Here is a 23154-nt window from a genome sequence, read left to right as displayed (position 1 = left end):
GGCTTTTTAAAACCTTCCGGTACTGTAAGGTAAACAACGTGTTTAATCCACACTGTCGAATGCGAGTAAGTTCAAAGGAATTAAACGAAAGTCTTGCAATGAAATGAAATCAACTTTCAGCTCTGATGAAACGATATGTAGCGATACAAGGGATTCAAATAAAGTTATTTTGAAAGGTTTATGAGTTACAAGAAACTAATGTAGATAACTAAAAGAGATTCTGAAACTGATTTGATCTTTATTCGCTATGATTTGCTCCAAGCTTGCAGCTTTATCGATTGATCAACTTTGTTAATCAAATAATTATGAAAAATATAGTTTTTAATATCTTCACTTTCAAAAGCGTTGATCCAAAGGTAAGCCTCATATAAGACAAGCTACAACCATTTGCATCAGTAGCGAATTAAACCATTCGATGGATCTATTTATTAGACTGCTCTCTGCGTTCGAGTGATCGAAGTTCATAATGTTGTGCCGCCCCTAGCAAAAGGTCTATCGATTCAAATATGGTATGGAATGTGACAAAGTTTTGATGGCGTAGATGTTCTTGAATGATTTTAATTAGCATAAAGCAAGCATGAGCTCTTTTGGCATCCCGGCCAAACTGATAAGGCTAGTTAGAATGACTATGACCAACGTGACATGCCAGGTGAGGGTGGATGGAAAACTCTCAGGACCTTTTGCTACCACCAAGGGTTTGCGCCAGGGGGAAGGGCTTGTCTGTCTCCTGATCAACCTGGCGCTAGAGAGGGCCATCCGCGACTCGAGGATGGCGACTACGGGAACCATCTTCTATAAATCAACCCAGATCCTGGCAAACGCTGATGATATAGACATCATCGGTCTGCGGCTCTCCTATGTAGCAGAAGCCTACCAAGGGATCGAGTAGGCGACAGAGAACCTCAGATTGCAGATAAACGAGGCAAAGACCAAACTGATGGTGGCAACATCAGCGGGCCCGCCAACAAATAATCAGAATCTACGTAGGCGTGACGTACAGATAGGTGAACGCACTTTTGAAGTCGTCCTACAATTCACCTATCTGGGATCAAAAGGTCAGCAACGACAATAGCATGGAAGCTGAGTTGCGCGCAAGGATGCTGGCTGCCAACCGGTCATTCTACAGCCTGAAAAAGCAGTTCACCTCAAAGAACCTGTCGCGACGGACGAAGCTGGGACTATATAGTACCTATATAGTACCAGTACTCACATACGCCTCTGAGACATGGACACTGTCCAAATCTGACAAAACCCTCTTAGCCGCGTTCGAGAGGAAGATGTTTCGAAGGATACTTGGCCCCGTATGTGTGGAAGGACAGTGGAGGAGCCGCTATAATGACGAGCTATACGAGATGTACGGCGACCTCACTGTCGTACAGCGTATAAAGCTCGCCAGGCTCCGGTGGGCTGGCTATGTCATACGCATGGAAACGGACGACCCAGCCCGTAAAGTCTTTTTAGGCCGTCCACAAGGACAGATGAGGCGTGGTAGGCTTAAATTGAGGTGGCAAGATGGCGTGGAGGCGTCCGCCATTAAGGCCGGGATAACGGACTGGCAGACGAAGGCGCGAGACCGTGAGCGGTTTCAGACACTCCTGAGGCAGGCCAAGACCGCAAAGCGGTTGTAGCGCCGGATAAGTAAGTAAGTAAGTAAAGCAAGCATAAAGTCAACCTGTGGCCCAATACATTTTGATTTTTGTTTGTGGTAAAACTGTTTCGAGAAGAGCGAAACTTAATTCAAATTGTGTCTTTCTTCCTAATAAAATTGGCTATTAATTTATGGATTGAAATTCATCACCACTACAAATTATGACGTTTACGATTCATTTATGCATTTTAAGCCATTTAATTTAGAATATGCAAATAACATTTTTATTACAAACTTTTCTCGAACCATCATTTTGGAACTGGCAATATGTTACTGCTTTTGATCGTGTGTTTACATTAGCGCGAACACCCGTAAGTGATATATTGCCGATTGATCCAGTTTATCGAACATTAACTCATGTCAATTGTACGTTAGGCTTTAAAAACCTTCTGCAGTGTTCGATAAATAAATGATCTTAATTAAATTTAATTAAATAAAACTATCCAATATGGCTCAAATACAGCTATCAATATTTGCAAGCCCAAGGTATACTAAATTGAGGTTTCGTAGCGAGTTTGTACCCCTAACTTTTAACTATTACTTCTTGGTAAACTACCCTTGTGATCAGTCTAATTTTGTCTAGGTCTTCCTTCATGTTTGGATCACATTAGGATGGTTTTGTTTCGTTCTTGAAATGCGTCCTAAGAGCGGAAAATGCCTTATCCTGATCTTTAGATATTGCACAATTAATCTTTACCCATTCGTCAAGTTAAAAGTTTGTCTATTTTCGAATATTTTATATCGGTAAGTCATTGTTGCGAGCATTGTTTATTTCACAATTCCAGTAGCTATAACTTTAACACTCATTAATATTCAGATATTATCATTTGATATTTTTATGATGTGATAAAATGAACAAAACTAAACAAAAAAATCACCACTGTTACCCATGTTCATAACTAATAGTTCTATATCTACTGAACTGTGCGGGATAAAATACCACTACATCTAATATGTTTACTCGCTTCTAGTGCAAAATCGATCCTGGCGGCGGCTACACTTTAAAAATCCCGACCTCAGCACCATACGTTCCTTAATCTTTCACTCGGTTCGCCGACACTCACTGGCGGCACTAGCACTCCCGCTCTCGGATATGAATATTGTAGGCCTACATTATTTAGTAGGATCGGCTACATTAAATTTCATATTCATGACAAAGTGGTATTATTAAAGTTAATTACAGCGAATGAGCTTTTTAGTGCGTGCTCCAGCCCGGTTCGGGCCGACGCGGCAATTCCAACCCGAAGAGACATTTAGCTCCACTGCGTTGGTCGGTAGGGGTGGACACGGGACACGGTGTAGCCGTTTTAGCTGATGCTGGGCACACTTTCCACACAGCTGCTGCTAGTGCTGCCTTGTGCTTTGTGGATGAATTATTAGGACGAAGTCCTTTCCCTTTTCGGGTTTAGTGCCGCCGTTCTAGCACGGTTTTGAATGCACACTGCCGGGCGGCACACGTAAGAAAAGGGCTTATTATGATGGTCCCGTTCTTTGCTGTGTAACGCTTTCTCGCCAAATTGGAAGGCGTTCTATCCCTCCAAGAGAGCAGGTCATGATGATCTTGGGTTAGAATTTATAAGACACTGCTCTCGGGTGGATGGGTTGAGTGTGGTCTTATAAGCTACTTCTAGTTTCCATTCAACCATACCATCAGCAGCTGGATAAACACGAGTTTGTCGGTGTTAAACGCTACATGTCCCCAAGAATAAATATTTATAAACCCAACCTCACTATAAGTTGATTTATTTTCATACCAAATGGAGTGTTTGGAGTGCGCTGAATCAATTCACCCTTTGCGCCATTAAATCAATGTTCCATAAATTTATAACTTGCTGTAGAATGTACCTGTCAGAATTAAAAGGGTAAAATTGCTTCCCAAACGTCAGTATCTTTAAATGCACTTAGTCTTTAATGAAAGCTTTACCAGTGCAAAGTGCATATTTTTCATCGCAAATCGCTTTTAACGTTTTATTGTTTCAATTAGTGCATGAGTGATGTTATTTTTTTCTTCCTGGCCATGCTGCCCACATTGCCTCGCAATGCTTTCGAAAGCTATTCGTTTTGTTTGGAAGGAAGTGAATGGAGATGCATGGGACGTGAAAAATGACCTAAAGAGACAGTTTGTGAGTGTGAGTGGTTTCGAGCGTTGCTGTGCGTTTAAAAGCGAAGCTTTAATTCTGGCAGATGAAAAAGAGTTTCCATTGTTTTTAAGTTGCTAAATGTTACCACCGGAAGCTATGTTTTAAAGACATCCGATTTTTTGAGGAGCTTGGATATAAAGACGAATGGTTTTTACTAACCAGCATAACACAGAATAATGTTTTAAAGAAAAGGGTAGGATGATCTGGATTCAGAACACACTTAAACTGGTTTTAGGAAGTGTTAGGAAAGAAGGGTGAATAAAAGGAGCAATCTATCAAAATGAATCATATTTTTTGTTCTATTGCTCTATGGTACGTTTTTCCATTCTAAGTTTTTAATTAGTTTTTGCATTTTTGACATGAAATTGGCTCAAAACCAACCATCATCTATTCCGTAGGGAATAGTTTTTGTTTTCAGATGTGTTAGAAAGTATTGCTTACTCTCAGAATAAACGATTCAGACTATTAATTGTGGAACGTTCGTTTCAATTCGCCAACAAATGGAAGCGAACGATTAACAGGGATCTCAGCTGTATCACCCATCTGATATTTCTGGTATGTCAGTTGAGCAAGGTTAATTAAGTGTTATCATTTTCCGAGATGCCGTTTAAGCTATACCGCTTTAGAATACATATGACTATGACTATAAAATGCTAGAATTTTTACAAGGCTATCTGAACTTCTGAACAAAACACTCTTGTGAAGCCATATCAAAGAAGGTATTTGCAGTTCGATTTTGTAATTAATTTAACGAATGAAAAGAATGATATTTCTGTGCATTGAATTACATTCTAGAAAATCGTTCATTTGTGGAAAATTAGAATGCTTACGATTTTTGCTTGCTTTGGATTATAGAATACTCTTGAAAAATCTAAATTTGTGAAATGGTTTTCTCTTTTCTCAAGTTAGTACAATCGCTGTACAATTTGTAGTAAGGAGTTCTCGTCTAAAAGTAGGACAGGATACAATTGTTGATGTGGAATATGGATGAATTCCAGAACTGGAATCGATTTAAGATCATGTCCAGACCCTGTATAGGTTCAGGATATATTCCAGGATCAATTTGGAATTATCGATAATGTGTTAGTTATAGAACAGAGTTTGAGATCTATTTTTGGCCCGCATTTGGTACTAGTTCCCGTTGTAATATGGTCTGAAATGACTTGCTCTGGATCTGAATTAAGTTTTCCATAAGTTCCACGTCGGTACTAGGATTTTTTAATGTTACAGGATCGGTATGTAATCGGAATTTTTACATGGATTGGGTTCTGGACTAGTTCCAGGACCAATATAGAAACGGAATCAGTAAAAAATCAACTGTCACTGAAAACGGTGTTTGATCTGTAACTTCAGCATTATGGTATGGAGGAATCAGTTCCAGGACCGTCATGGGTTCATGATCAGTTTTTCACTCCCAGAGCTGGTATAGGTTCATAATCTGTTTCTCTGAATGTTTTAATTCACAATCATCATTTTCTAGGAAGCTTCAGAACATTTTAAATTTTGACGATACATCATAGTTTTAACTTTTTACATCTGAAAGATATAGTTCATATTTACCATTCAATATAAACCCATCATACATACGATATAACATATTTTCAATCGTGTTTGGCCTAGACCGGTTTTATTAAAATTTAAAGTTCATGTAAAAAGTAGAATCTAGAATTATCTCTTTTATAAATTCCCTTTGAATTGTATTGATTGAACTTTATCAATCAGAATTATGAACCATGTTCATTACAAACAAAATGAAACATTCCAAATTGAAACATAGCAATGGTTCGTTAGCGTGCTGTGTAGTTAAAGCAGATAACAATTGATCGAAATAAAAAAAAGTAACAATGAATGTTCACGAACTGTTCACTACGGTAGGAATGTTTCATTCGACTCAATACATTGCGACAATGCTAGATCATACAAGTATTATTCACTCTAAAAACCAACCCCCCAGTTTTTTTCCTTCAAATTCCCATTTCCCTGTGAATGAGCATTCAGCGATGAAATGCAATGTGGTGTCCCACTAGCTGTACACTAGCATTTTTCATACAGTATGTGTTTTGTTCCTGTATATGTCTCTCCTGCTTTGCCCACATCTACTACACCCATGCCACATATCCCGTCCTTACTCGCATGCAGACTGCAGCCCAATGGGTCCCATTTTACGACTGAAAAGTAGCATTAAAATTCAATTGAAATTTGCATATTAAATTATTATGAAATTGGAAAACATATTTCCAATTTTTATCGCATTAATAATGAAAAATACTAAAATGCTCGCACCGAAGCGGAATGGTACTAGACCCTCGCCTGCCCTGCCCACGCTTGTCCTGACCACCTGTCGACCTATGGCCGGGGACTGGTTGCTTGTCACCGCAACGCTACGATCAGGTGAAAAACGGCCACGGCGCGTTCGTCCGGGCTGATTATTTACTCAACCTTCGTGAGCGGCACGTGACGTGTTACGCGTTACGAAGCACCAAAAGGGAATACACATACATACGCGAGCTGTGTAACGTTGGGCAATTTCAAATGAGGTTGCAATTAAAAACCCTTTGGACGCGTTCTTCCCCACTTTGGTCCTCCACTATTATTATTTAGCGAGTACGCATAACTGAACAGTGTATTTGTTTTGAGCGGTTTGGGCTGCGACTACACACCAGCATTTTAGACACGTTTCATTTGTTTATGTGTGCTTTGGTGCTTTGGTGGAAAAACCACCACGCCACCCTGTTTTTGTTCTGCTACTGCAACTGCTGCTGTCGATGTTTCGCTTCCGTTTGATTACAGCTATTTTTTCACACCAGTTAGCTCGAGTATGGCAGTTGAGCAGTTGGGTGGGTGAGGAAATGATTGGTTTCAGCGCGCGTGTGCGCTTGATTAGGTGCGCGAGCAAAAGCAACCCAAAATGGCACAATGGTATGGCAATTGGCTTAATAGCGCTCGGCTAGGGGAATATAAAAAAAGCATCCCTGACAGCGAAACCAGCAATAGTCATAATTATTATTGCAGCTGTTGACTTTCGCCCCGTGGAGTTGTGGATTCGCGGGGCAATACAAGAATGCAGATGGCTGCAGCTGGGTGGCAAACTGTTATGATGCTGGTCGGCTGTTTAATTCGACTGTTTTTACGGCCCCGAACAGTGAGCAGACCCTGCCCGATGACCCACCGGCGGAAGTACGGTGGGCAAACTGCTGTAGCTAAAGGTTTTGCATTAGCGCACTGCCACAGCACGACCGACAGCGCCCGTAATCAATGATGCGTTACAAATAATCAAATTTATGCATGAAAAATTTGTTATTTAGATTGAGCCGGGTTGAGTTCGGTTTGGAGCTGGGCGGGAATTAGCTTTCCCAGGTTTCAGCTCAATGTATGTGTGTGTGTGTCCCCTTGGGAAGGGAGGCCGGCATTTGACCTCACTCCGCCCCAAGGGAGGGACGGCAATAACATCCGGGGCTAAAGAGATCCACCCGGCTTGGACCCGGAGTGGACTCGGAAGGCTGTTTTCGGAATTCTCGGCACGCCTGACTGCCACGACTTTGCCTGAAGGGAGGAAAAGCTGAAGGGAAGAGACACAAAGGGAATCGACCGTATGCACCCGATCGTGCGCTCGCGTGTGCACTGTGGTGCATTAAATTTTCGGCTTTCTTTTTTCCCCGTTTGTTCCTCTGTACACTTGATACTGCCGCCCGTTCCGTCCAAATGTTTTCCGGAGGCTTCGTGCGGGATGATGATGAATTCCGAAATCAGCCGAATCAGCACCGCTCCGGGTACCCGATCGAACCAAACTCACCTGGGACCTGGGTAGACCTGGGGTGATGGGTAGACCCAGGCCCGAAGGGGGTTTTATAAATTTTCCACCTAATTAGATTACGCTTCATTTAAATTTGCAATCCGGCCATCCATTGATTTCCACAGGCACGGTGGTACGGAGCTGGCGGCAAGAAGAAACAAAAAACTGGATGAAATTAAGCAGCAGCAGGATTTTGCGATGGTATAGTGCATACAAATTATCACCGTAGCCTTCGAGTTGCTGCCGCCCCGGGAGGCTTGGTCCAGTTTTCGGCCGAATGAAAAAAGTTGATTTGTTGGGATTGTTTGCTGAATGTTTTTTTGGAGAGCAAACATTAACCATACTTTGATAGCAAAGCATGATGGAACACATTTCAGTAACCTTCGCATACCTTCTTGTTGGCCATTACAGTCTTGGTGGTCTGAATATGTCTGAAGAGTTTGAAGTTGTTTACAATTTAGCGGCGTCGTTTGTCAAAGTTAACTAGTTTAAACAGGCTGTGTTCAAACCCTCAAGCCTTCTCAGGTTGGGCCTGGCAATCGTAGAGATCTTTTAAAGTTTACTTTCTTTGAGCGTTTAGTTTTAGCTGAGTACAGTATAGACCCTTACTCGAATGGGCTTGTCAACAATTGGAAGAGAGCTAGACATTATGAAAGGCATAAGTCAGCAAAGCATGGCTTGTGCGTCGCATGCATGTCTTTACGTTTCATCCCTCTTTCGGATTTAAGTTTGGTATTGTATACTTTATCTGGCTGAAATTTAGCAGTAGTTTTCATACAAGCGTAAAAAGCATGTAAATATAAGCAACCGAGCAATTCTTAATGCAATTGAATCAGATGACCAGTCCAATCGGTTTAGATGAGCTGACCAGCATGTATGAAAGCCTTTTGTAATGAGCAAAATAGCTCTTTTTGCTTATCAGACGCAGAATCTTCCGAAAAGTTAAGCCCTCAGTGAATGTTGAAGGTCACTATGGATCCTCACTAAGCTTTAGCGATTTAATGTTCGAAAGAAAGAGTAACTTAGTCATGTTGGCCTATAAGGCTTTCGAGAGACTTATAAAGTATCAGTAAGAGCGCCGGATAAGTAAGTAAGTAAGTAAAGTATGATGGTTAAGATTGCTACCACTGTGAAGATTCAACTCAGTATGGTTCGGATTGGGACATATTCCGTATTATATATATATTTTTTAGATGAACTTCTCATCTTCTTACAATAAGTATAACTCAATTTCCATTTTTGTGATCATAACTTTTTTGTATATTTGTCTTTTTCTCTGTTTTAATATTTTCAGTCATTCGATACAACAACTAACAACAACTTGATGCAAATATCGCCAAACGCGCCACCTGTGGTCGTTCATTTCGCCCCGATCGGTAACGGCTCCAGCCAAATGCACGCACACATCTTCCCAGTCCTTTAGTCAATGTGGCTGCATCTGACCGGAGCAGTTAAGGCTGCGACATTTCTCGACCCATGCAGCTCGATTGGTGCATCCGAATATTTCAAGATTTTTTTGTTTCCATTGACTCTACATTCCCAATTTTGGCGCTTGCTTGCGTCTGGGTCAGTTCTCTTTTGGCAAAGCCGGCTGACTCGCTGACACACTGGCTGGGGCTAATCTTAAACAGTAAAGCGTTATACATAAACACGAGTCGCGCGAAACGAAGGACTCTTTCGATCTTGCGGACGGAGCAGGTAGCGACACCCGTTCAATCGCGGCACAACCGATTCTGTTTGTTTGCTGCAAAGCGTCACGAGGCAAGGTATATGTACTTCTTAGAATTAAGGCGAACAGTTTATCACATCGTCCGGATTGTCGGTCTGGCACGGGGGATCACGCATCACCGCCCTTTAGTGCGATTCGTAGTGCTGCTGGTGATGGTTTTGCTCCTGCTGCTGGTACTGCTGCTGCTGGTGTGCGTTGTAGATCTGCTGCTGGTGCTGCTGGTACTGGTGGTACTGCTGCTCCTGCTGGTGATGCAGCTGCTGCTGCTGCTGCTGGTGCTGCTGGTGCTGCTGCTGCTGATGGTGCTGGATCTCCTGATGGTAGGCAGTGTGGGCTGGCGCCTCCTGATGGTACACAACCTGCTGCGGTTCCGCGTGGTAAGCCAGGGCCTGTGGCTGATCGTGGTAGTACTGTTCCTGTTGCTGATGCTGCTGTTCGTACTGCACGAGCTGCTGCGGCTGCTCATGGTGATGCTGCTGGTGCTGGTGCTCCTGGATCAGTTCCTGGTGGTACTCGGCTTCGGGCTTCTTCTCGCTCACGTGCACCGGCACAACGACCTTCTCCTTCACCGGCACTGGCACCTCCTTGTGGACGGCAAACTTCACCTCCTTGTAGACGGGCACTGGGCGATCGATCGGCACTTTCACCTCGTACGGCACCGGCTTCTCCACCGTGTACGGGAACTTCTTCTCGACCGTGTACGGCACTGGCACTGGGACCTTAACGGCAACCTTCACCGGGCGTGGCACCTCCACTTCATAAGGCTTGTCCACCGGCACCTTCACCTCATACGGGACCTTCTTCTCCACCACCACCGGGTACGGCTTCAGGACCTCCACCTTGACCGGCTTCAGGACGTCCACCTTGTACGGCTTGTCGACCGGGACCTTCACCTCATACGGGACCTTCTTGTAGACGGTGTACGGTTTCGGGACGGCCACCTCATACTTCACCTCGTACGGCACCTTCTTCTCGACGGTAACTGGGACCGGCACTGGGACCTTCACCTCGTACGGCACCTTCTTCTCCACGATGTACGGCTTCGGGACGTGCACCTTCACCTCGTACGGCTTATCGACCGGGACTTTCACCTCGTACGGGATCTTCTTGTACACGGTGTACGGTTCCGGGACGTGGACAGCGTACTTCACGTACTCCTTGATGTGCACCGGGACCTTCTTCTCCACCAGGTAGGGCTTCGGGATCGGTACCTTCACCTCGTACGGCACCTTCTTCTCGACCGTGTACGGGAAGTGCTTGTGCACGGTGTACGGCACCGGGTACTTCTTTTCGATCGTGATCGTCTTGATCGGTTCCTCGTACTTGACGTGCTGGTGCTGGTAGTGGTGCTGCGGCTGTTGGTGATAGTGCGCCTGCTGCGGCTGATACTGCTGGTAGCCGTGCTGCTCGGCGTATCCGTGCGACAGGTGGCTCCATTCGTCCAGCGATGCTCCTCGTTTCTCTAGACGTTGAGAATCCTTTGACTCAGCTTCTACGCTTCTCTGTTCGGCCTGCTGCTGCTGCTCGGCAGCATTTTCCGCAGTGGCCAATGCCACCAGCAGGGCCAGGCAGCATGGGATAATGAACTAAAGAGGGAGAAAAGGTGGAATTCGAAAGGGAACCATTAAGACATCTTGTTGACTGTTTGTGTTGGATTGGTCTTATGCAAGAGTGATGAAATAAGATGATCGTTTCCATATATCTCTTTTTCTTTTCTTCAAACATTTATAAACTGTCATAATTGGTGCCAGCAGCAGCTGTTACATGATCGGACGAGAAGGAAAAACCTTTCACATCGGATCGAAAACCCCACAAAATGCCATAACCATTCGATTCGGGGGGAAACAAATCTCCATAATCACGTTGAAAACGAATTCGCAAAACTCGAAAACAAAACTCTCAAACCATCCGATCAAATTAGCGCTCGATCCGCGCTGAAATGCACATCATTTCATAATGCATAATTGCAAATGCCCGCGTTTGGATGCACATTCCGGAAGCAATTCCTTGTACGCGCTGCCTCGGTGTGCGTAAAAACGTGGCAACGTAAGAGCGGCCGAGTGCGATTTAAATTGTTTCCACTTAGCCAAACTAATGTGGGGCACCACTTTCGATCGAATTTTCACTCGGGCCCGGGATGATGTTTCGGCGGTGATGTTTTGCGCACAAAACAAATAGAAAGACTGGAGGAAGCTGGTGCACCGCTGGTGCCCGGCGATCAATCACGGAGGAAGATTCGATGAAGCGAGAGTCGATTTTTACGGCCCATTCGATCACCGATGCCCCCTTTCGAAAAGGGGTTCATTATTATACACGCGTTATGGGCGTGTGTGCGGAATGGGAGTTCAAGCTTGCGCGTGGGGCAAAAACATGACGCGCTTTTTTTTGGTATGAACCAAGTATTAGATACGGCGTGCGTTTCACTTTTTGCTCTTCTTCGCTCTTCTTCGCTTCTCTATCGATCACTTGATCATTCTCGAATCGCAATAGCGTCCGAATCGATCGAGCCAGGCAGGAAAGAAAGTGAAGACACACACACACAGAGAGACGTTGAGTGCCGTTAGGTTTTCACTGGTTCTGCAATTATCTTATCAGATGCACCCCCTTTTCCCTTTGCGTATTGTCCAGGTAGATGAGCGTAGAATGCTCGGCCGGGTCTGCTTGGAGCCACTTTCACGCATCACCCCCAAAACTCATCACAGTTGATGTTCACTGCTTTGCAGTAGATTCACCACAAACTCTTCAATATGAACCTGTACACACACTGTAGTTATATCTCTATATATTTTTCACAAAACCGTTCACGTACCATACGCATTGTGGTGCAGTGTCGATGCTCGACCCAAAACGCGCTGATGGTTGCGTACACTTTATCTTCGCACCAAAAAACTACTACCAGAGATAGCGAGACCAGAGAAAGAACTGATTTTCGAAGACGATGGCCAGTGGCTTTTATACCGCGGAGTTGAGTTGGAAAATTAAGATTCGGGCAAGACCCCCTGCCCAAAAGGCGCCCAAGCGGCCAGCGACCCTCTCGCTTGGTCGCGGCTCAGTTCGGCAGCGGGCTGTTGTTGTTGTTGTTGTTGCTGCTGCTGCTTGTTGCACGGAAGTGATGCGTGAATCTTCCAAGATTCGGACACCGGTGGATGGTGGTGGTGGAGGTAGTAGGCTGCAACAGCACCGAAAATGATTTCAACCCAACGCCGTTATGAAGTTCACCCGAATTGTAGTCGTCTTTGTCGTCGTCGTCGTTTCTTTCCCGTGCGGCCGTTTAATGACGCAAAATCACTGACGGATATCGTACATGGGGAGGTGTGTTAGGAAATTCGGAAAAGCCCGAGGAGGCAGCCGTGTATCATGACGGCAAATAAAAGTTACAAGTTTAATCAACTTTTCGATGGAATTGGTAATTTTTTGTTTCGTTGTTGCTTTGCAGTGTGTAGTTGCTTCAATCCCTAAAAGGAAAAAAAAGCATCGTAAGTGCTCTACATTATTGGGAAGGCGTCTCATGGATGGCTACGGAAGGGTTTGCAGTGTGTGCAGGTGGATATTGTACATGCAGCAAAGGTGAGAGAAAAGTTTACAACCCAACTTCATACGTGTGTGGGCCCTCGTAATGCAAGAGAAACTTTTGGTACGCTTTTAGTTTTACCTCTCGCTCGGTCGGTGTTTGGTAGCTTCAACTTGTGTCTGTAGCTAAATTAATAAGCTGACATCTCTGTTTCTACGTTGGAACATTTGATACATTTCATGTATTGATCTTAACAGGGGTTTCTCTCCTTTTTGGTGTGTGTGTCGATTTGCTTTATCTCACAAGATCCATACAAAAAACATCCAACCCAGCACACACGCTCAACCTTAAGGCACCCTCTCTCCGCTACCTAATTCGACACGGTTCAAGGAGCAGTGTGAGTAATTAATCCACTTGTGCTGTTTTCGAAATCTTCGATCGGGCCGGACTTTCCGACACTCTGTTGCAGGGTGAAAATCAACCCACCGGCCAAGCTTTATGAGCACAGTGACCGATCAAAACAACTATATCATCAAGGTGCCTCTTCGACTCGGTCGGTCTGTGGCCTCGCCGATGCAGCCTTGTTCGATAAGACTTGATGACCGGAATGAAAGATTGCATGGTTGCACACGGTCCCAGAGGTCATGTGGCGCAATGGGCAACGGCGAACGGCGTGTTATGCAATAAACCTAATGGGTGTGCAACCAAGCACACCCCAAACGCATATTATTATAAAGATTGACCAGAGCGTTGAGCTATGCTACATTTAAATCCCGCCATACATTTAGGGCGATTTTTGCCGTAACATTATGATTACTTTGCCTAACCGACATGAATAATCATCACATCAGGTGGGCATGAAAGTGAAAGACTGTTGTACTACATTGGTTATCATGTAACTGGTTACACCCTTTCTGTGATTGTCTTGCAAGGAATAACAAATTGCGAAGAAAAAGGAGAGAGTTTGCTATCAACGCACAACAGGAAAGATTAAAATTCATTATAAACGCTCACCGATACCGTCCTGGCAAGCCATGGTGCGGTAAAGTGTAGCTACAACACGGCGACAACTCAACCATCTTCCTTCAGCAAGTGTGTGTGTGTGTGTGTGTGTGTGTGCGAGTGCGTTTTGTCCACGCCCGGGAAAGCGAAATTCATCCAAGCAAACTTTGCAGCTCATTTTAATCAGCTTCAATGGGGTTAGGTTACGCTTTGGGCGTACGGGTTTGGTGCATGTGCGCGGGCACGCGCCCACCTGCCCGCCTGAAGTCTTATTTACTGTCATAAATATTCATTGTCATATTTGGCATTTAGATTGATGCTAATGTAGAATGTTTGCAAACTAACCCCAAAGTCCCGGTGGAGGGGCGGGCCGTGCAGTGTGCAAACTACGTGCAGCTTCCACCGACAGTTCAAGCAGTTCAAGGAGCCCAAAGAGAGAGGGGGGGGGGGGGGGAGAATGGAGAGTTCGTAAATCCCATTTCCGCTGCCAACTGTGAGTGATGCAAGGGAATGGGGAAGAAACGTTTCATTAAATCATAGAAGTTGATCATTGTAGTGCCGTGCCACGGTCACGTGAGCCTTGTAAAAGGTGAGTAAGCGAAACAGACACCTGAGTGCAGTTCATTCCGATGCCACCGGGCAGTGCAGTGCCGTGGATCCTCCTTATCGCCGGCTGGCAGAAACCGAACCAAAGCCCATCGCACAGTGATAAGTCGGCGTGAATAGTGGCGATGATACCGTACGTATCGTCTTCTAATTGTGTGACTAGCGGGCGTTCATAAATTAACAAACAACGAAATCCGGGTGGTAGAAACTGAAGGGACAGAACGGGGCTTAGCAGCTGACGATTGCATCGAAACCGGGCTGCATTGCACAAGTAATCCATTCCGTGTACACACACACACACACTGCCGGTACGCATTCAAAGATATACTTTATGTGACTGTACACATAATAATCAGCGCGTTTGTATCGATTCCTGTGCCACAGTGATCCGGCTGGCCGGTATCATGTATCATGTCGAGTGCGGCATACGAGTGGAGCCATTGAAGCCGAGCTCCTTTCCTGGCGCTGGACAAGCGTTTCAATATTTAATTAACGGGGTTTCGTGCGGATGATCCGTACGCGTGTGTCAGTGTTTGTATCGGAACGTTTGATATGATGCATTAATTGCCTTGCTTCGTATGGTATCTCGTCACCGGCCGGTGCGTTCCGTTGGTCGTACGGGACCGTTAGAAGCCGCACACCATCCGGAAGGCCCGGAGTCTTGGTGTGGTTCGGACGAGCTCGGACGATATCAAAGAAACCATCACACCGAGCATCGTTATCATACACAGTGAGAGAGATACAGAGCTATCAATGTGGCTTATTGGAACCGGTGGGTGCAATGTCGTGAAACGCTATTGGGGTGTAAATAATGTATGATTTATGATTCATTATTTAAAATACTTCAATATGACACGTGTTTCTGCGCGCAAGTGCATCCAACAGTGCGGACGCTTTTGATGTATCCTGCTGAAGTTGGTTTTAATTTGAAAAATAATTGATACAGGCATTGATAACACGAAGACACGAAGCATGTGAGCACAGTGTATGAGAGGTTTACTTGAACAGATCTTGATAACACCTCAAACCTAAAACCGATACATTGCGTTGCTTATCACGTCCTTACAATCGCACCTTCAGAAAACATGCCTTTCGATCCAAAATCTCGATGAAAAGCTTCCCAAATAACCTTCCCACCCAGCTGGTAAGATGCATTGATAGATCCAATTGTACCACACCCTGGTTCAACATTTAGCTCCCAAAGGCATCACCGAATCTCGAGCTACTCAACCAACCAAATCCATTCATTCCGGTTAGTTTGTTTTGGTTTGCTCAAGCACGCTCCTATGCTCGGGGAGGCACGAACTGGAAGAAAAAAAATCAAAACAACAGATTTATGTGCCTCCCTAATCACATGTAATCAACCATGGAGCGATGGATAACGAATAGATAAATTTGCCGAACCAACTGACGAAAAGCCTAGCCACGTTGGGGAAACCTATACACCTTCCAAACCGTTCTAGTATGCCCAATTGATTGGTTGCTCCGTGTCGGGTGTATGGCTGCGATGTGTGCAAATTGTGTGTAGTTTGAGGGAAGCCGAAACCCGACGGAGCATGGAAGTGAGTGTATATAATAAATTCTTCCCTCAGCTTAGGTATCCCTTTCCGTAACTGGGCTGATTTGTATCGGGGAATGGAACTGTCAATATGTAAGATTTCGTAAGATCCTTTCTCTCGGTTGCTTCCATCCGTCCGCTTCCTGCAAAACCCATCTTTCCATTCGCAGGCCAGGGATGTCAGTTTAAATTTAAGGATAATAATTTTTCTTTCTTCTCCACGTTTCACATGATATCGTTGCACGAAGCGGGGATCAGTTTTGGGAGGTTTGAAAGGTTTTTGGATGTGAAGAGTGGGAAAAGAAAAATGCTTCCCGTAACTTGATAACATATCAACAAGGTTGCATATGTGTTGTTTGCTCCATTTGCTCAATCTTTCACTCATTTCACACACACACACAGACACGAGGTGGGTGGGTTTGGGATGCTCACGCGGAAAGGGTTTTGCTTCGAGTGATATAGGCTTAGAGGCGGACCGGCGCTTAAGCCGCTTGGCCGGATGAATCGCTTTCGGAAGCGAATTTCCAGCTAAGCATGCCGATAGAAAGGCAGAAGCGGATCAATGTCATTGCTTGATGGAAGCATGTAATCCGACAGGGAACCCCGGTCGTTGGCTAACTGGGTGGAATTGAACTTTTGCTGGAACTGCCTGTGTCTGACCCCGGTAGCAGCACCCTCCTGCCTCTCTCGCTGATTTGTTTAGACAGAAAATGTAAACTTTGTACAAATTTGCAAGCCAGCAGTGAAGAAAATAAATTAAGCTCCAAACTTCATATGGGCCAGCAGTTTCAGGATGCCGAATGATGTATGGGTTAGTTTTGGCGAATGTTTTAGCTGGGACGCACCGGTTAGAGAGCGATCAAGTGGAAGACGAATTCTGGTTAAACCTTGCTGGCACCACTTATCACTCATTGGTTGAGACTGAGTTGGATAAGTAAATGCTTGAGTGGCTCCATATGACTACGCTGAAATTTGTCAATCAACTGCTACTGGGAAAGGTTTATTGACTTATATGATAGTGGAATCCATTGCTGACTGGGTTGAGGACAGATATTGATTAAGAATTCCAGGAACGCTATGGATGTTCAGTTCGTAATCAATGCCAGGAGGCTAAGTAACAGGAACATTATGGGGACATGAATGGGTACTTTATAAGTTCCTGGACCAGTATAAGTACTATATAAGTTACAAAAGTAGTATAGGTTTGGTACCAGTTCCAGGATTAATATAGGTTCTTGGATAACTCGTGGACTTTTATGGGTTCAGAATCAGTACTAGAAGGGGTTACAGGGTTTCCCGCGATTTATTGGTCAGTTCCCATGATTTTTTGGTGCGTTCCCACGATTTTTTGATCGTATCCCGTAGATTTTTGGTTCGTTCCCATAATTTATTGGTATTTTCCGATTGGATATCAATACAATTGGACCAAAAACTTCTGGAAAATAATGTCGGTATTTTCCGATTGGATATCAATATAATGTGACCAAAAACTTCTGGAAAACGGCCAAAAAATCGTGGGAACGCACCAAAAAAATATGAAAACCCATCAAAAATTGATGTGAACCAACCAATAAATCGTGGGAATTCCTGTAATACCTGTTGCAGGACTGGTGTTAAGTTTGGGATCAGTTCCAGGACTGTAATGTCGCTGGGATCAGCTCCAAGATCATTTTGGATTCAGGATCAATCATTAAACCTGTATGGGTTTGGGATCAGCTCCAATACTGATATGAGTAAAATTCTTTTAAAAAATGTTAGGATTAACATGAGTCTGTGATCAGTTCCAGGATCAGTATAGATACAATCAGTTTCTCTTTATGTATCTGTTTGATTTAAGATCCATCTGGAAATTTCGTCATTTTTCCCTTAGTCGCTTAAAATTACCATGCATGTTTACTTTTATTGTTTGTAATAAAACTCATATTAAAAGCGATGATGTAAATTTAAGAATGCCGTATTTTCCCCGTAAAGTTACATAGCAATTGCAAATGTTCAATGGTAAATGTTATGGCTAAGCAAATGTTGTTGCATATAACAAAAGCAAAAAAAAAAACAAAAACAAATAAACGGAAACATGCATGACGTACGTCCCATGCAATGTATTCTACATACAGTTGCTGGTTTCTTAATCCTCAATGGTATAAAACTATTTTGTTGTTAATTTTTATTTCCCCTTTCATCTGCCAAAACCCCAATACTCGTTAGAACAGGTATACACAAAAAAAAACACACATACACCCGTTACTCTTAGAATTAATACTGCAAATGCTTATGCAATACAGGCATCCATACGGCACACATTCCCCGTCTCCCCGTGGGCATTGCATGCTAGCACTGCATTAAGGGAGGTAAGCTTGGCGAAACCGCAGCACTACTGTCATCGCTAGGACTTCTTCAAACGGCTTATGAGTGGAACAAAGCAGCACAAATTTCGACTGCTCGTTACCATTGCACCCATGGGAGACTAACGAGTAACGAACCACCATCACCATCGCCAGCAGGAGGATACACGTTTGCAAATAAAGTCGTTTTGGAGCGCTTGCCGACCGGCAGCGGGTTATACGGGCTTAATGTCACCGAAAAGTTCAAACTACCACTAACACGAACGATATAGTTGGTACAGTTTAACCGCACACCCGGTACTGTTTTGCAATATGTACAGTGGCAGAAATAGTTCCGGACAGTATGCCTGTGCTGCTGTGCCAATGGCTGGCACTGGAAGCATATTTAAATTAAAGTTAGCACGAAGGCATGCAAAACCAATGGGAAGCATTAGTGAGTGGTTGAGGGTGGTCAACTGATTTCGAGGTTGAGAGTTTTCACTTTGAAATTGGAATCAACGGGTTGTATGGAAATAAATAAAGGATTATATTCATTCAAATTTTCACAACAAAATTCTCAACTTTACTACTCTAGTTTCCTGAAGTCTCTACAACTTTGGTCCCTATTTAATTCATAGAAGTACAAATTATAACGTTTATCCGAAGAGTAACATGTTATATTTTTTACTTACAAATTAATAACCATACAAACAATTGATAGACATTCTCGCATTACAATAATGGCGGATCACGAACGATTTTTTATAAAACTTTACAAAGCAAGGTACGTAGAAAACTAAAAAATAACATGTTTGAATTGTTAGAATCGTAAGTTTAATGAACACTATTTTGCGTTAATTTTATACCAAGGTTTTGAACAAGAATTTCTTGTTAACGGAGGTAGTTTCAAATAGGGAAAACGATGAAATATTCAATGTAAACGCTATAATTCAAACATTAAAACACTTTTCCTGAACACAAAACTGTCCGTTTTGCAAATATCAAACAATGTTTTGTTATTGATTCATTTGGGGTTTCTAGTTGTAGTGTTGCATTTATTAGTGGTCTGAATTCAAACATCTAATTCATCAAGTTAATCTTTAAGTTCAAAAGTTCTTTGTTAACAGTTTGATTGTTTTTAGTATTTTCTACAAATTTGTGATTAACTACTTTTCTTTTATACACTAAGATCACTTTTCTTTGTTAATGCTAACGGTGCTGTGAAACGAACTTCTTTCACTTTAACCGTGAAAAACGAGGGAAATTTTACACTGGCTTTATCCATTCGTTCCGTAGTCAAGTACACTTGACCCGTCGAGCAACGAGAAACACAAATATTTAATTGCTGTAATGATAGCTGTTAGCTCTCGGGAACACCACTTTTGATATTGATCTGTTCTTCCTCCATTGCAATGCAACAACCCCCCCCCCCCCCATCCCCTCATGCCCTATCAGGACCGAACGAACCGAAGAGCACCCATAGAGGGGTATCGTATCAAAAGTGCACTCACATTCGGGCTGTAAATTCGAATTGTTCGGAAAGTTCGTGACACTCGTGGGTTTGCCGGCTGGATGGATACGACTTTATCAATTTGCCGTTTCGTGCGGTTTTCCCTTCCCAGCACCGCATTTATGCAAAACCGCACACATGCACAGTTTGGCAAACACCGCAGTGCCCGATCATTGACCCGATCTTGACAAACTCTTTGGAAAAACCAAACTGGTAATGGTGGTGGTGCTGCTGCTGCTACCGGTGCTACTGCTGTCCTATCTCCATTGGTTACGAACGCACCACTGTCCTACTAAAAACGTGAAATAGAGATGTTTTTGAACGTCTGTGTGAGATCGTTTTGGTTTTTTTTTTGTTCTCACTCTATGTCATCTCTGGTAGTTTCGTTATTGGGGTTGCTACTCCCTCAAACAACCCTGGCACATCCCTGATCCCTGACGTGACAATGACGCTGCATACATGTCGTGTGCATGTGCATCTGTCAGTACTATCAGAGCCGCCCTGGCAGAGTGCACTTTGCACGCCGCTCGGACGCTGAGTAGGAACTGTGCAATTAAACTGCAGCCTGATTCATGCTCATGAGCTTCCCGGGACGGTTGGCTCCGGTGAGTGTGGTTGTAACATTTTTAATTTACGGCATTCCTTGCTCGCACCGGTCCCCCCGGTAGATGAAGATGAAGTTTCCGGGCAAGAATTTCCTTTTTCGAGTGGCGTGTGGACCACCTTCTTCCCTTCGCCCCACAAGTTGCATTACTAGCTGGGTAATTGAAATATTTGTGGTTGCCGGTAGATGGCAACTGGCTTCAGCTGTGGCTACGGGAACACCGAGCAAAACGAAGCTGCACCGGTTGCAATTTACCAAATGCGAATGACACTCGGGTGGGAAAACGGTGGCACGCGGTAGTGGTGTAATGATCTATGACAGGTTCATTAGAAATGATTTACGGTAAGTGGAGTTTCTCGACGACGAACTTGCTCCTTAGGCCTGATCTGACCGGGCGGCTGTCTTACGGGCGAGGCTACCCCAAACGGGGATCGTGTCGTTGCTTGTGGAAAAAGGGCCAAAAGGGCTGCAAACTCATCCGAACGTTTAGTCCGAGGCGATGTAAAACAGAGCAGCGTTATCATGTCCATTTTGAATGCTTAATCGATGGAAGGGAGCTTCTGTTTACTTGCTGAAAAGATGAATGAAAGACTAGGGTAATTTATAACGTACATGACATCTCCTTGTCAAACATGGTGAGATTGTAGTATGCTTTAGTTTAAGGATTACTTACTGTGTCTGGTAGCTGTGATGTGTCGGCAATATATCATAAGCAGAAATAAGAAGGAAAAGTTGGGCTGGTAATGATTTTGAATAGGAAGTCAATTGCTGATCATGGTACTATTTATTCTAATGATATCTTTTCTTTCGCAAGGTTGTAACTGATGCTTATGTAAGACACGTTTTATTTTATCAAGGATTTATTATCTGCATCAGATTTGCTTTGTTTTTACATGGGAAATTTTTAAAATTTCCCCACCGAGAGTACGTTACACTCTGAGCTACTTGACGTGACGACGTGACTGCAGCAGATGGCCCTCATGGTAGTGTGTGCTCGAAAAACAAAATCAAGCGTTAGGACCTTCACGCACATTTAGTATCGCGCTAGTACATTTCGTTGATTCTTTCTTCTTTGCTGTAGAGCTCTCTCCCCTTTTTTCTCGTTATCTGCCTGTCTAGTCGTGTCTTTTAAATGTTGCTTTCATCATCAACAATTTGACGATGCTGATTTGCTTGCTTTTAGTTTTGGGAAATGGATTTTTCATTCGCTCTCTGTTGTAGTCAGTGGCGCACGGAGCAACTGTTTAAAAACTCTATTACGTGCATGCTATCGATTCGATCCGTGTATTGTTTTGCGGATGAAGTTGAAGTTGCCCTGCGCGTCTCCTGTATCCCTGCACATGAGCCGTTCGTTCACTGCTACAGATGCGTCTTTAAAGTTAATGTCTAGTTTGTTGCCCCAAAACTCCCAAACTCATTGCCCGCAAAGTGTCCTACGTACGTGTGCTGTGTGTTAGTATGCTAAGGGATAATAAAAGGTCATCCGCTCGGGAAGGTGTGAGAGGTGTCTTACTTTACATTTGGTGGCATTTTTCTAGTGTTTTGCTGTTTTTTTTCCTTTTCTTTTCTTTTGCAGACAAGCATTATCGATGATGGTGCAATTCCATCATGCTGAGTGTGGTGTGCTTGGAGCGTCAAACAATAATGGCTCCACTACGACTTGTTTGTTTTTATCTTTTGTTGTGTTTTATCTCCATCCTATCGGATCGATCGGTTTTTGTGTTTCTATAAAATCAAAAAAAAAAAAACAATCTATACTACTGTCACTAAGTGCGTTAGTTGGTTTTTGCTATGGTACGATCGTAAACTCTGCAGTGACTCTTATGCTTAAAACAATTTAGCAGCTTTCGCCTCAGTTTGCTTTCATTATCTAAAATCTCACGTTCGTTCATTATCTAGTTTCGTTAAATTTTTGCCCAATCACTTTACAACGTTCACATCCAAATACAAAACACATTTAAGCAACGATAGATTATGGTTAAATTATTCACATCAGTTCTGATTGGTAGGGGTTACACTACATAACAGCAATTAAATATCAAATGATTGTGAACATGTATACTACAACTGATAATACTTTCTCTTGGTTCTCATGTTGCAACAGCAAATAATCCATTCCATGTAAACTATAATGTTTTACTTTGTAAATGTGTTTTAAACTCATTAGACCGTTAAAAGATTTTTCTATATTTAAGAAAATAAATACAGATTCTAAGGATTTCAACATTCTGATTAGTTTTACATTCGATTTTCACCTTTAAATTAAACTTCTTTAAACTTATACGATTCACCCAACTTTAGGTACGTTCCAAATAAAATGCAAATAAGTCATACTAACAATACTTTCATCCTTTTCTGTAGTTTGCTCTTTGTTGCCGTACACATTGAACGTTCCTTACAAATTGGCTACCGTTATGCTTTCTTGTTTCATTCAATTACGCTGATTTTCGTATAAAAATATATCACAATTCATTCGTGTAGTGGATGCGTGAGTGTTCCGTACGTGTACGTTCTTCACGTGACTGACAAACTGGTTTCTGCTCTCTTTAGTAATGTGTTACCCTTTACGTTTCATCCTTTTCTTAGCTAATGCTTTGCTCAGAGACACGATATATTTGTAAAAAAAAAATTTTTTTTGGGGGAAAGCAAATAGGAATTGAATTCAGGTTAGGGAAATGTTTGATGAAATGTCTCACTTTTCCATTCAAGCGGATGGCATATTACAATGTCA

The 23154-nt window shown here is 43.3% G+C and overlaps 1 protein-coding gene across 1 annotated transcript; it reads right to left on the bottom strand.

Annotated features, from left to right (window-relative positions):
- Window positions 1-9318: 9318 nt before the first annotated feature.
- On the bottom strand, window positions 9319-12242 carry LOC133393716 (involucrin-like). Its single transcript, XM_061659780.1, has 2 exons — window positions 12121-12242; window positions 9319-10897 (listed from the first exon to the last, which is right to left on the bottom strand). Exons 1-2 carry the CDS (start codon window positions 12127-12129, stop codon window positions 9437-9439), a joined length of 1470 nt encoding a protein of 489 aa, XP_061515764.1. The 5' UTR covers window positions 12130-12242; the 3' UTR covers window positions 9319-9436.
- Window positions 12243-23154: the final 10912 nt, after the last annotated feature.

This window comes from Anopheles gambiae, chromosome 3, assembly GCF_943734735.2.
Source record: "Anopheles gambiae chromosome 3, idAnoGambNW_F1_1, whole genome shotgun sequence".
In the NCBI taxonomy this organism is placed as follows: domain Eukaryota; kingdom Metazoa; phylum Arthropoda; class Insecta; order Diptera; family Culicidae; genus Anopheles; species Anopheles gambiae.
This window is presented reverse-complemented; position numbering and strand designations above follow the sequence as displayed.